Here is a 14,310-nt window from a genome sequence, read left to right as displayed (position 1 = left end):
AATTCGAACATGTTAGGGATAGTGAATTTTTTGCTGTCCTGCTGTAAACCCCCCTAGCTAAAGTAATATTGTCCTCATTATAAATTCTACATTATTAAGTAACATTTTAGGTGCCAATGTGCTTGCACTTGAGGGCATTCTGTATGTCATTGTGTCAACAGCTAGTTTTGTTGAAAGAAAGAACACTGACATCAGTTACAGATGGTGTACCCACCAAGATTGTCCACTGCATAATTCTTCCTTCATAGTAAACGCTCAGTCATGTAAGTGCATTTGTGAACAAACTCCAAACAAAGCAAGCAAGAACTGTGCTTATCTTGCCTAACAGCCTTTCTGGGACTTTTATCCTGATAGCTTATGAAATTGCATCATTCAACACCTTTTAGTTTTTGAAATGTTTATGTTTATTTGAGCTTTGTGAACAAAAAATGATATTAATATTATTTGTACATTAGTACATTTTATTTCAACTTAACAATTGAAATATGATTGACCATTTTGTAATAGGAATATATAGTTATTGTTTTGCTAATACCATACCCTTTCTTAAATAGTTTAATCTTTCAACCAGTCTTTCCACTAAAGTCTGTGACTATACCTATTTTTATTTCAGTTTTGGAATATCTACTTTATTGTTATGTAGCCTTTCTGTAGAATTCCTCACAGAGTAGAGCTTTCTGCTTTTGACCACAACAATATTTGATATAAAAGTTGCAGTGTTTTATAATGCCTGAAGGAAGGTCAGGTTGGCAAGACAGCTCAGTGTGTAAAATGCACTTGCTTTCAAACCTGGCCGCCTGTGTTCAGTTCCCAAAGCTCACACGATGGGAGAAGAGACCTGACCCCTTGGGGTTGTCCTCTGACCTCCACATGAACGCCATGACAAGTCCCCACCCCAACTAAATACATGTAAAAAATGTTTTAAAAGAAATGAATTTATTACACAGTTTAGAATATAGACACTAGTGATGATTATAGTTGAAAAGAGAGACTGGGCTTTTCTGTAAAGCCATGTGTTTTGTCACTTCAATTTGAGATGCAGATAATGTCCCAGGAGCTCATGAGGGAATGTGCTACTCCTCTGTTCCGAGAGCACTTTGCTCACAGTGTGCTGTGGCCCATCAGAGGCAAAGGATCCACAAAGCCACTCCTGCTGTTTGTTGGTTTTAATGGGGAGGCTTTGTTGGCCAGTCCCTGTCTGTCCTGGGATCCGTTGACTCTCTCTGCACCCTGTTTATTTGTGCTTCTGGTGTGTGCCCACTGACCACAACCCACCATTCTTTGCTTTCTCTTCCTGTCTCCGTTTTCCTAAGAGTATCTACGAGGGAAACTTTGGGTGTGGCTACTTAAAAGAGAGGCGAGCGTCGGGACTAGTGTTTTGTGAGAATACTACCTCAGTCTATAGAGCACTATTTGTGAGTCCTCCAGCTCCTTCTTCTGTGTTCATTGAAGACTGCCCGAGTGTGGCCTGGAGCTTCTGTGCAGTCTGCTCACTGGAATGTTGTGCATGATATTTTCATTTTTTTGCATGACTTCAGTTACCGTGTCTTCATTTGATGCTGGTTTTGTCAAATGTGACTCTGCTGAGATGTCGGGAGTCCATCTGACATGAGATGAACTAACATGAACTAACTCTACTGCTGCTCGTCCATAGTGTTTAATTAGTCCTGAGGGAAATACAAAGCCATAAGGTTAAATTGATTTTGGGGTTCATCTCAAGAAGAGATATAAACATTGCTCTAACTTTCACAAAACTTTTCTGAATCTAATTTTCCTCCTCAAGAAGGATAGCAGCATTAGAATTTAGGTGGTCTTCTAGTCCACACCACCATGTCCTCTCTGTCACCAGTTATGGTCACATGAAGCCAAGAGTCTGCAGATCATGTAGAGCCTGCTTTTGCCTCATAGCCCAGCCAGAGCCTCTGGAGAAGAAAGCTATAGGGGGTCCATGATTTCTTTCTTTCTAGCAACTTAAAAGAGTTCCCCAAGTTTGATGGCATTACAACTGCTCCCATCACCTGCCTGCTGTTTCCACTCCTGTGCTGTTCAAGGCTCTCTGGTGGCTGCTGAATTAATTTCCTCTGGGGTCATAGAAAACTACAACAGACCCTCTAGTCTACTAATTAGTGTACAGAATCGCCCTTTAGATTAGTATAATTAGTGAGATTTTTTGAGACTTCTTAAGGAAGGGAATGTGGGTATATAGCCCTGTTTCATGGACAAAGAAAAACAGTTCCCTGAAGAACAGGCCAGTCACACTGCTAATAAGCAGCACCTTGATGTCTCTAACTCTGTACTCAAAATCTGCTTAAGGCTGTTTTAAAAGGCAAAAGAAAGCCTGTGTAGAGGCATGTCCTCCTGTAACTCCTACACTTTAGGGGTTAAGGCACGAACATTTCCTCTTTCAGTATTGTGGCTCTGTCTCAAAAACAGAACCAGAAAGCTGTGGCAGGGAGAACCTCAGAATGATAATGCCAGTAGAAGCCATCACTTTTTAGAAAATGGTTATACTTCTGTCTTCTTAGGAAAAATGTCATCAAAAACTCATGTAAGTGATGAGGCCAATCTGTAATTCTGTCAGTGTGTCTCCAGTAAGGTTTTTAGGTCCCTCTTCTTAATCTATAACTTTTTTTTTTTTTTTTTTGGATTTTACCTTTTATTTTGACTTTTTTTTTTTTATTAACTTGAATATTTCTTATATACATTTGAGTATTATTCCCTTTCCCGGTTTCGGGCAAACATCCCCTCCCCCCCCTTCCTTATGGGTGTTCCCCTCCGACCCTCCCCCATTGCGCCCCCCCAACAGTCTAGTTCACTGGGGTTCAGTATTAGCAGGACCCAGGGCTTCCCCTTCCACTGGTGCTCTTACTAGGATATTCATTGCTACCTATGAGGTCAGAGTCCAGGGTCAGTCCATGTATAGTCTTTAGGTAGTGGCTTAGTCCTGGAAGCTCTGGTGGCTTGTCATTGTTGTACATATAGGGTCTCGAGCCCCTTCAAGCTCTTCCAGTTCTTTCTCTGATTCCTTCAACGGGGGTCCTATTCTCAGTTCAGAGGTTTGCTGCTGACATTTGCCTCTGTATTTGCTGTATTCTGGCTGTGTCTCTCAGGAGCGATCTACACTTCTGCACTTCTTTGCTTCATCCATCTTGTCTAATTGGGTGGCTGTATATATATGGGCCACATGTGGGGCAGGCTCTGAATGGATCAAAGAACATATTTTTGAGTCGGCTTGAGTTGCTTTGTAGTTCTGACATCAATGCTCAGACTCTCAGGATTCATTCTCTTCAAAGTCATGTTGAGCTGTATGATGAAGATGTGCACACCACATAGAATACTCTGTGGAGTAAACGTATATACACTTTTTATTCACTGGTTTCCAGTGTAAAGACAACACAAAGCATGTGCCTGACTAAGACTCGAGGTCTGGGACCTTATCACTGTAGAATGCTCACTGCTCCTGTTCTCTTAGTCCTGTGAGTGAAGATTACCTGAGATGAATGGTATCTCCACGCTGCCTTCCTTACACGTAAGAACACGACTATGCCATAGCTACCATAGCAGACCCGTAAGGACAAATACACTTTTTACAGGTAATTTTAGGCTTTGTGTGCGATAGGGTCTCATATACCCCAGTGTGTCCTGTACTATCTGAACTTCTGATAATCCTTCATCTGCTTGCAAGTGCTGGGGCCATAGGTATGCACCACAGTTCAGATTTTTTTGAGGTACTAGGATCTGAGCCCAGGGCCTCCTATATGCTAGGCAAGCAGAATCAAGTGACCTCTATCCCTAGTGCGTGGTTCTTTATTGGGGGTGGGGAGTAGGACACGTGTTGCTGTCTGCAGTGACCGAGAGGCCCAGGAATACATGGTACATGGCACCTGACTTCTGAACCTTACACCTAGACATCTGCCAGTATTTCAGTAATTGTTTCAGTAGCTAGTCTTTCCCCAGCCCTTGTGCCATTCAGTTCTCTGTGACCTCACACAGCTGTCGCACTCCTAATTCACACTGCCATGTTGTTTTTGTTTCTCAATAATTGATGCATGCTAGAATAACAAGTCCATTTGGTCCAGCTGCTTCTGTCCAGTGTGAGCTTCAGGAGAGGCCCTGCCATACCTGGAGAGCATCAGTCAGGCTCCCTCTGAACCAAATGCTTTGTTGGAGCTACTTAGGAAAAGCCTGGCCAGGCTCATCCAGACACAGAGGCAGCTCTGAGTCTTTGGAGAGCCCTGTAGCCCTGCTTGAATGAATAGTCTAGATTTAGACCCACTTAGTATAACAGGAGCCCAGCTAGGTACTTTACCTCTCACCTCTCTTATACCATAGAAGACTGGGAAGCTATCTCTCCATCTTCTTTCATAAAACTTAGGTTTAATAAAACATTAAAAAAAATGAAAATTAAGAATCAAATTTAATGTCATTTTAAGTCAGTTACAACTAAAGTGGCAAAAGCCTTTAACCTCAAATGTGAATTCTGATAGCTTCTAAAACAAATGGTTTGAGAATCAGCAGACAACTAGCTGAAAAACTTCAGTCAGGAGGACATACACCCTATAACAGTAAAATGTACTTAAACCCAGGAGAAACTTATGATGGTTTTGTTGCCAGTGCCTCAGTACCTCAGGAGTTTACAAAAGAGATAGGCCTCATCTCTGGATGATGCTATAGCAAAAGCACAGGTCTCAGATGGCATTGCAATGGTGTCAGTCACCAGAGTGGGACCAGCTCCACCAGTATGGAAAGCATGGTTGCCACTGTACTTCATATTAAACCCCTAATTGTGGGTGACATTAGGGTCTCGGGCAAAGGATAGTAAGCAGAGCCTTTCCTCAATTCGCACTGTAGATTTCTGATAACACTAAAAATCAGAGGTGAAGAAGTGAAGGGTTACCAAGGATGAGGATGGTGTCCTAGTATTTTAGAGTATCAGTCATGGTAAATCTTGAGTGTAAGTCTGGCAGTTTGTATGATTTTTGGTCTAGTTTAAGTATTTGTTCTCATGAATTTTTGTGTCATTAACCTTACATAAACTCCTCATTGCATGTTTTATTAACCCTTGGTGTATTCATTTTCTTCTGACCTGAAAGAGTAACCCATTAGACTTTAACCCTGGTGTCTTGAAGAAGTCTGCAGTTCAGAGAGCTTTAAAGGTAAACGGAGTGTTCCCTTGAGGCTGCAGTGCTAATCAAGACATATTGAAAGAGATGGTACTTTGGCTTTCCTAAATGTGTGGGCAGGTGACCTCCCACCCTAGCTAACGACTGTCCAAAAGGAGAGATCCTACTTTTGTTTTCCCAGAATTTGTACTTAAAAGAAATGATATCAACCACAGTTAAATTTTAAAATTTCAATATATGAAATTTAGATTTCATTCTGTCATAAAACCACTGAAATATTTATTGTGTTTTGCTTGAATTTGAACTTGTGAGTGGTACTCTAAAAGTTCTTTTTAAAATCTTAACCAAAATTTACATTGTGATTTAAAGATGAACCTTGCAAACTGTTGGTGATGCATACTTAAGGAATTGCCTCTTCCAATATGTTGAGTAGGGCCTCACTGAATCAACCTCATGGCTTTGGTGCTGTGGGCTTGGGTGATAGATCTTTCCAGAAAGTTCAATTTTTATCAAATGAGGTATATTGAAAACTAAGCTCCACTTCATATCCAAGACAATTCAATAGCTTATATTCTCTGGCTAAATTGTTAATGTTTGTTCTTAATTAAACTTTAATTACAGTAAGAGCCAGGAACATTTTAAGTATAATTGTCTTAAGAATATTCCAAAGAAATAGGAATATTTTAATCAGTTTCATCTAGCAAAGTAAGTTAAATTTCTAAAATGAAGGAGACTGTCAGTGAGTTATCTAATACCATATTTGTAAACCTTACTGTGACCTGAACTAAGGGAAAAATGATGTAGTTTTAGTAGGGCATCCATTGTACCCTGAGAGTGCTGGTTAACACATGGCTGAAACAACTATGCCTCGGCATAGTTGGGACCTAGGGCAACTTAGGAAGGGGTCTGTAGCAGCATTCTTTGCTCACCATTCTTTTGCTGTCTTATTAGACAGCAGAGAATAGAGGTCAGGAAGGAAGGCTCTGAAGTCTTGTAGCTCAGCGTTGTGACTCAAAGACAGTATTTAATACATCCTGTTTACAGGGTGGAAATAATATCTTCTTCATGGGGTTAGCAAGCAAATTAAAACATTACATATAAAAAATATGTGATAGGGAGATAAATAGGTGTGCTATAATTATCTGGCTTAACACATCAGCTCATTTAAGCCTAAAAAGTTCTAAAAATGGTATTATGCCTCCTTTGTAGACATGGGACATAAGGCTGAAGCGTAGACTCCGCAGTCTCAGTAGACAGGAGCTAAGAAGAGGAGATGTGATCTCAGCAGTGTAAGACTATGGGAGATCACGTCTATATAGTATGCTAAGTTCCACGTGGGACCTAAACACTATATGTTTTTTATCAAATTTTGTACTTTCGACATGTGCTGCTGTAATTTAACTGTTCTTTTATGGTAGAAAACTTAATGAATGATTTTTAAAAGTATATATATATATATATATATATATATGTACACACACACATATATATATATAATTATATAATTTAAACCATCTGTGTTAAGGCACACCCTTATGCTACAAACCATTAAAAAGATTATAAAAGTGCCAGTTAAATATATTTATTTTATATTTACTGCCACTTTAGATTAGAATGAATAGATTTTAATGTGGCATTCACACACACACACACACACACACACACACACACACACACACGTATGAACAATAAATTAATTAAGGCAGTGACAACTGCAAATTGTTCAGAGGCCGGTTTTTAATGTTATCAGTTATAAACTTCATTTTATTTTTAAAAATATTAGAAGGAGGCTCACCATAAAATTGTAGATTCATTAAATCTTTAAAACTGAATGGTTCCATTTTCACAAATACAGTCTTAATATTAGTTAGAAATAAATTCATGTACCAAAATAAATTCATGTACCTTGGGGTAGACGTGACTTGAATCAGTGTAATTTTATGCTCTAGAACTGTGTGACTTCTCCTTAGTAGCGTGAACACCTCGCACTTAGTATAGGCAAGGCCTGTGTGCCCTCCTTGAAAGTCAGTTTCTCAGCTAGCCAGGAGGAGGAGTGAGATGGCATCCCTATTCTCAGAGGACTTGTGTGCTCAGCTCAGGGTTAGAAATTCTCATGTTAAAGACAGAGGAAATGAATTTAGGAAAAATCAGTTGGCTTTGATATTTTTAACAGTATTTATTTCATTTTGCAGAATTCATTCACATCAAAAAGATGAACCAGAAAATAGATTATCACAGTAGGTTGGGTCAGTCATATCTTCTGAATAATCAAATGATTTTGACATCTATTTCTGTCATTGCTGCAGTGTTGAGGATTGACTCTAAAATTATTTAACTAAAATACTTTTTGTGACCGTCTAATTTACATTAACATTTAACTGCATCTTTCTGTGGGGCTAAGTTACAAATAAACCTCATGCCACATCTCTCGTGTTTTACTGTGTTTCCTTCTATCAGCTCTCGCTAAAGTATGCTTCTTGTCAGTTTTTGTTTACAAATTTTTAAATCATATTTATATTTGCTTAATTTCATGTAATTCTAAACTGACATTTATTCTTCTGGTGGTGTTTACTTAGCAGCCGGTAAGCAATATCCAACGTCTGATAGATGTTTACTTGAACAGGATGGGGGTAGGTTCAAGGTGTAAAGGTGTGAATTTGAAGCCAGTGTTTTATACTAGAGCTGGAGAAGTATTCTGAGTTAACGTTGTTTACATTTGTCTTCTCTTTATTACTTATTTATGTTGATTGCACTTACATTTTTATTATCTTAATAAGTCAGTTTTTAGAACTGTAGTTAATATTAAAGTTTTAAATTTTAAAAGAGTGTATTGCCTTAAAGTAGCTTACTTTTGAAGTTATGCAAACATGTGACTGAATGTGTCTCAGTTTGCTTCATGATGGGCATAATAATGGTGGCGGGGTTTGCTCAGCAGCTGTTTTCTCCTCCATTGTCCTTTGATGTTCTCCATGTTTGAAGTATCAGAGGTAAATAGAAGTGACTATTGTTCATAAAAGTGAACTGTAATCTTGGTTTTTAGAGAGACCCATTTCAAAGTGTGTTTATTTATTTTATCTGGTTTTGTTTTGTTTTGGTTTGTTTTGTTTTGGATAGTCAGGGAAGAAAATAAACAGCAACCCAAATCCTCTTGTCCAGATGTCAGTCGGTCACAAGGCTCAAGAGAGTAAGGTAAGAGCTCGAGCTGTTCTCCATGTAGCCCCACCTGTCACTGTCCCCACAGGTGCTGTCCAGGCGTGTGACATGTGATGTGCAGGCATTGCTTCCACATGCAAGCCATTTCATAAATGCAAGCTGCTTAAGTGTAACAAATACATTCTCTAACTTTAAATAACATAGAACATACCATATAGAAAGACTTTTGTTTGATTTCATGCGGAAGATATGGAATCACTCCCAAGCCTTTAAGTACTTAATAATTATTTAGTTTAAAGGAAACACATTGTAGTTCAAATTCAGCAAACACAGACTCAAAAATTCAAAGAAGGTCTTGTTGTATGTTCATCTTTTCTGATCAAGGAGGGAAAATTAGAAATTACTCATTGTGGTAGGGCATTGTTAAATTCTACATGACAGTCCTGTCAAGCGGGGCCATGTGGAGTACAATGCCAGGCACCAGGGATGGGGGAACTGAAGACAGTAGAGCGGCAGAGGTCTCTGGATAAGAGGCATGGACTCCTGTCATCTCATTTCATACACCTCACAAGGCTCGGGCTTCATCCTTTGAACACTTCTATGCTTACTAAGATGATAGTACATACTCAGTAAATATATGTGTTTTGATTTAATCACCCTGTGCTTGTATATACATTAAATGAACCTGTTCTTACAGATTCGATACAAAACTAGTGAACCCGTATGGGAGGAAAACTTCACTTTCTTCATTCATAACCCCAAGCGCCAGGACCTTGAAGTTGAGGTATTTTCTTTATTGCATTTTGTGCTTATATTTTGAAATATGATTGATAAAATTATACACATCTACAGTTTCTAGCTGAGTATATAGTACACTGGGACCCATTACTGCAGTCAGGGTAGAGAAATCCTCTTATTCTCTGTGTGACTCATAGCTCTCCCAAACCTATTGCCTTAATTAGGGTTTCTATTGCTGTGACTAAACACCATGTCCAAAGAACAAGTTGAGGAGGAAGGGTTTATTTGGCTTACACTTCCAAATTGCTGGAATTACACTTTCATGAGTGAAGGTAGTCAGGACAGGCAGGATCCTGGAGGCAGGAGGAGCTGATGCAGAGAGGCTGTGCAGGGGTGCTGCTTACTGGCTTGCTTTCCGTGGCTTACTCAGCCTGCTCTCTCATAGAACCCCAGGACCAACAGCCCAGGAATGGAGCTACCCATAATAGGCTGGGCCCTCCCCCACCAATCACTAATTACAAAAACCCAGATCTTATGGAAGTATTCTCAGTTAAGGTTCCCTCCTTTTAGATGACCCTAGTTTGTATGTCAGGTTGACACAAGGTTAGCCAGGGTGCCCATCTTACGTTTAGAACTATGTCAAGTTAATCTTCATTTGTAGTATCAGGAAAGGGTCATGATTATTTATTTCTTAATATTTAGCTACATAATTGTTCAGCACACTGTTGAAAAAAATTATTCTTTACTGTATATTGAGGTTAGAGCCTCTATTGAAGTCCAGGGCCAGTATGCAGTTTGCGTCTGGAATATTTCTGCTCACAGTTCTGTACTACCACTGTGCCAGCACCATGGCTCTGCTGCTACTGTGGAACGAGTGCATCGTAAAACAACTGTGTAAGCACCAAAGCTTCCTTTCTACATTGTTTTGAGTACTTCTGAGTCTACATTCCACATGACTAGTATCAATCGTAGATTTATTCAGAGAACCTATAATTGCAATAAGGACTCCTAACATTATAGAACCAGTGGGTAGAACTGACATCTCCACAGCAGGAAATAGTCCAGTGGGGGGCATGGATAATGTGTGTTTCATTGTTGGTTTTGTTTTTTTTTTTTAACTTAGTAGTCTTTCATTTTCCTCAGTGGTATTTTATAGCTTTCTATGTTCAATATAGGTCTTACACATATGTCAGACTTATCCCTAAATTTTAATACCTTTTCATGATGTTGTGAATGGTTTTATTTTATTTCCTTACTTACAGTGAAGATAGGACCTTGTTCATTCCAGGCAAGAGCTCTAGCAATGTTTCCCAGCCATTAAATGGTTCTAATCTTGTATTTTATATGTGTCTATGTATGTGTGTGTGTGTGTGTCTGTGTATGTGTGTGTGTGTCTGTATGTATGTATGTATATACACACATGTACATACACACAGACACTGTAGTAGATTCCTCAGTAATCTTTTAGCATTTAGAAAACCAAGGCAGGAGGATCATAAGTCAAGACTAACCTAAATTATCTTGTAGCAAGACCATATCTCAGAACAAAACAAACAGCAGAGCCAGTAGGAGACTAAGGCAATAGAGCAGACAGCAATAACTGCTTGTTGTGCAAGCATGGGATCTGAGTTTGACCCCAGAACCTATATGAAAAGCCAGGCAGCTGGACAGCTAGCCTAGTCTACGCAGCAAGTTCAAAGCCACATGAGCGACGACATTTCACCATGGCGGAAGGGCGGGGAGGTATCCAGTTTATACTTACATATTGATACAGTCTCATACAGCCCACTAAAAATGGCTTCCTTTTTGTTGTTGTTTTTTGTTTGTTTTTGCTTGTGGGAACGGCAGTGGATTATCTCACATGGTCTTGAACATACACTTGTGCAGCCTGGGCTGGGATTATAGGTGTTTGCCACCTGGCCAGGCCTTCTTCCTTGTTGTCCCACTAGACACTGTGAAACTATCTAGGATTGTGTGTGGGGGACATCATGGTGTCTTCTAGTAGTGATTCTTCTCATAATAATTGGATGCCTTTTTCTTACTTTTCTTGGCCAGTCTCCCTGTTCAGCCCTCTTTACAGAAGTAGCCCATGAGTCTGGTCTCCCTAGAGAGACCTTTTTCTCCTAGTTTGCTTTGTCTTCATGAATAGATCCTGACTTTCACTAAAGACTTTGTACATATGTTGAGATGACCATATGCTTTTCAACTGTAAATGTGGTGAAATATATTGTTGATTTTCAAATGTTAAGTGTTGCAAATTTTCATTTGGTTTTCCACATTTAATACTTAAATACCTTCAACACAATATTTTATTGGGGATGTCTTAAGATTTTATGGCTGTGAAGAGACACCATGACAGCAACTCTTATAAAGGAAAATATTTCACTGGAGCTGACTTACTGTTCAGAAGTTTAGTCCATTATCATTGTGGTGAAAAGTATGGCAGTGCGTAGGCCGATGTGGTGTTGGAGAAGGAGCTGAGAGCTTTATATCTGATCGGCAAGGGCAGGAAGAGAATGAATCACACTTCCTTCTTCCAACAAAGCTATATCTACTCCTGTGGGGCCATTTTTATTCAAACCACCACAGAGGATAAGCCCCACTGAGTCATGATTATTTTTACATATATCCAACTGTCTGGAGATTTGGCTGAAGCTCATTGTAGAGGCCTGGATTCTGTTCCTAGCATCCACATAGCAGCTCTCAACTGCCTGTAATGTTAGTTTCAGGGAATCAGATGCCTTCTTCTGGCCTCTGAGGACTCCTGCACACATATAATATACATAAACTCACTCAAATACACACACACACACACACACACACACACACACACACACACACATAATAAATAGGAAAAAAGAAAAACATTCTTGCTTCTTAATCATGAAGGTTGCTAATTGTAATTTTGCTTTTTTTTTTTTTTTCTGTTTTGATGTCAAGATAATGGTAGCCTTTTGAATGAGTTAGGGAGTACTTTTTCCAGAGTTTTCTGGAAGAGTCTTAAGAATTGTTTGGGTTTTGCCTTTATTACTTGGATTTTTCATTTTGAGGAGGTGGTCACAAACAAACTCACTTCTTGCTCTATCTCAGTCAGCTCTGTGTTCTTTATGAACTGAGGTGTTTTTCCTCTTAAGGAGTCTGTTCATTTTGCGCAGTTGGTTCTTCCTTTGATCAAACTGTTTTGAACAACCACGATGGGTGACATTCTCATAGCAGAAGCAGTGCTGCAGATTAGTGTTCATGAGAAAGAAACCGTGTGTTCTAAAGAAGATGCCCTACATTTTCAAAACAAGTGTGTAGCCTTTGAACAGGGAAGACGTTAGGACACTTAAAAATGCATTTTCTCCTTAAGTATGTCTTTAGTAGAAACTTTCGCATTACTGTCACTGTGTACTATATGATTTCAGAGTGTAAAAGGTGTTTCATTCTGACCTTTAGGTTTGTGTAGACCATTACTTTCTAATTTTTTTTAAAGATTTATTTTATGTGTATGAGTGTTTTGCTTACATGTATGTATACCTGTGAATGTCTGGTGCCCCTGGAGGTCAGAAGAGGTCCTTGGGCTCCTAGGAACTGGAGTTATGGATGGTTGTGAACTACCTTGTCTGTTCTAGGAATCAGATGTGGGACCTCTGCAAGAACAAGTGCTCTTAACTGCTGAGCCAGTTCTCCTTCCTGCCTCGACTGTCGATTCTTACCTGAAATTTCTCACAGTAGATTTATAAACAAGATGTCCTTTGTTGTGCTTATCATGATTTTGTGATGAGGAAAGGTACCTGTGGTAGAAATACTGTTGTATTCTAAGAGGTTCCCTAACAGTTTAGACACACTACTTAGATGACATGTATGAAATGTGTTGTGTGTGTTGTGCGTCGGTGTGTCTTTGATGCTGATCTGTGGACTCTTCTACATTCAATGGTTCCTTTTTGTTTTCCTCAGTGTTCAAAGTGTTTTCTGCCTGTATTTTTCAGGTCAAAGATGAGCAGCATCAGTGTTCTCTGGGGAGCTTAAGGATCCCACTCAGTCAACTGCTTGCGAGTGACAACATGACCATAAACCAACGATTCCAGCTTAGCAACTCGGGTCCAAACAGCACCTTAAAAATGAAGATTGCCCTACGGGTACTACCTAGTTCTTAGCAGGGCTCAGTAGTGTGAGGGAAGAATACAGTTATGCCTCAGTCCCAGCCTGGGCAGAGGTGGTTCTACAGGCATGCATCAGGTGACATAGTAACAGGTGGACAGTTAGAGGGGAGCAGAAACTGTAGCAGAGTTGTGGGAGTACAGTCTAGACTCCATTCTGAACAAATGCTTTATTTCTAGATTCATTGACTGCCCAGGAGTCAATAGAGTTTGCTCCTCAAAGTTGGGTCTTCAAAGGTTGTTCAGAAGGCAGTTTGATAAGCACCTGTAAGAGGTAGAGGTGACAAGAACAAAAATGTTATTGTTTAGAGTAGAAATACCTAAGTACTTAGTGACAAGAAATGCCACTAATTAAAAGTATTCACCAGCAGTCTCAACTAACCTCGACCCCTGAAATCTCTCAGACACTGAGCCACCAACCAGGCAGCATACAGCTGGTTGGAGGCCCCCAGCACATATACAGCAGAGGCTTGACTGCCTGGTCTGGCCTCAGTGAGAGAAGCCACACCTAACCCCCTAAGAGACTTGAGGCCCTAGGGAGTGGGGTCTGGTGGGGTGGTGTTGGGGAGGGGGATGGGGACATCCTCTTGGAGACATCGGGGAGGAGGAACTGTTGGAGGGCAGACCAGGAGGGGGTTAACCACTGGACTGTAAAAAAAATAAAAGTGATAAGGAGGAGGAGAAGGTTAACACCCCCACCCCAAAAGTATTCAAATTGGTCCAGGAGATGGCTCACAGGTAAAGCCCCAGCCTGACCCCCTGAATTCAGTCACTGAAACCCTTGTATATGATAACTGAATCCACAGGATTGTTCTCTAACCTTGGCAAACTGTGTGGCACACATACCCCTATAAAAACAAGATCGTATAGACATTACAATAAAGAGCCAACTTTTTGCTTTAGTGCTGGGGTTTGAACCCTTTGCCTCCCACATGCTAGGCATTTTCAATGTTCCACCATTGAAATACACTCCAGCCCTAAGAATGAACATTTTGTTTTTAATTAAAACAGACTTAGTCTGACAGGGTGCTGTCAAAATGTTCTTCTTGCACATGATCAAGACATGGCACAACCTTATAGTGACAAAATAATGGTGACCCCACCGCTGCCAGTTCCAGAGCCCTCCTGGTTACGGTGTACAGTGTGTGGAGTCT

The 14,310-nt window shown here is 40.0% G+C and overlaps 1 protein-coding gene across 4 annotated transcripts in view; it reads left to right on the top strand.

Moving 5' to 3' along the window:
- Positions 1–14,310, top strand: part of Esyt2 (extended synaptotagmin 2) — a 94,171-nt gene that overhangs the window by 71,746 nt on the left and 8,115 nt on the right. For 2 of the 4 annotated variants that reach the window (XM_032908358.1, XM_032908361.1), the window contains exons 14-17: positions 1,314–1,415; positions 8,238–8,312; positions 8,974–9,060; positions 12,986–13,135. In XM_032908358.1, the coding sequence (XP_032764249.1) occupies positions 1,314–1,415; positions 8,238–8,312; positions 8,974–9,060; positions 12,986–13,135 (414 nt within the window). Of the gene's footprint in view, positions 1–1,313; positions 1,416–5,093; positions 5,157–8,237; positions 8,313–8,973; positions 9,061–12,985; positions 13,136–14,310 lie in introns of all 4 variants that reach the window. The other 2 variants (XM_032908359.1, XM_032908360.1) reach the window with 2 other exon arrangements.

The sequence above is a fragment of the Rattus rattus genome, chromosome 7 (genome assembly GCF_011064425.1).
Source record: "Rattus rattus isolate New Zealand chromosome 7, Rrattus_CSIRO_v1, whole genome shotgun sequence".
NCBI classification, from domain to species: domain Eukaryota; kingdom Metazoa; phylum Chordata; class Mammalia; order Rodentia; family Muridae; genus Rattus; species Rattus rattus.
Note: the sequence above shows the minus strand (reverse complement) of the source record. Positions and strands in the feature narration are given on the sequence as shown.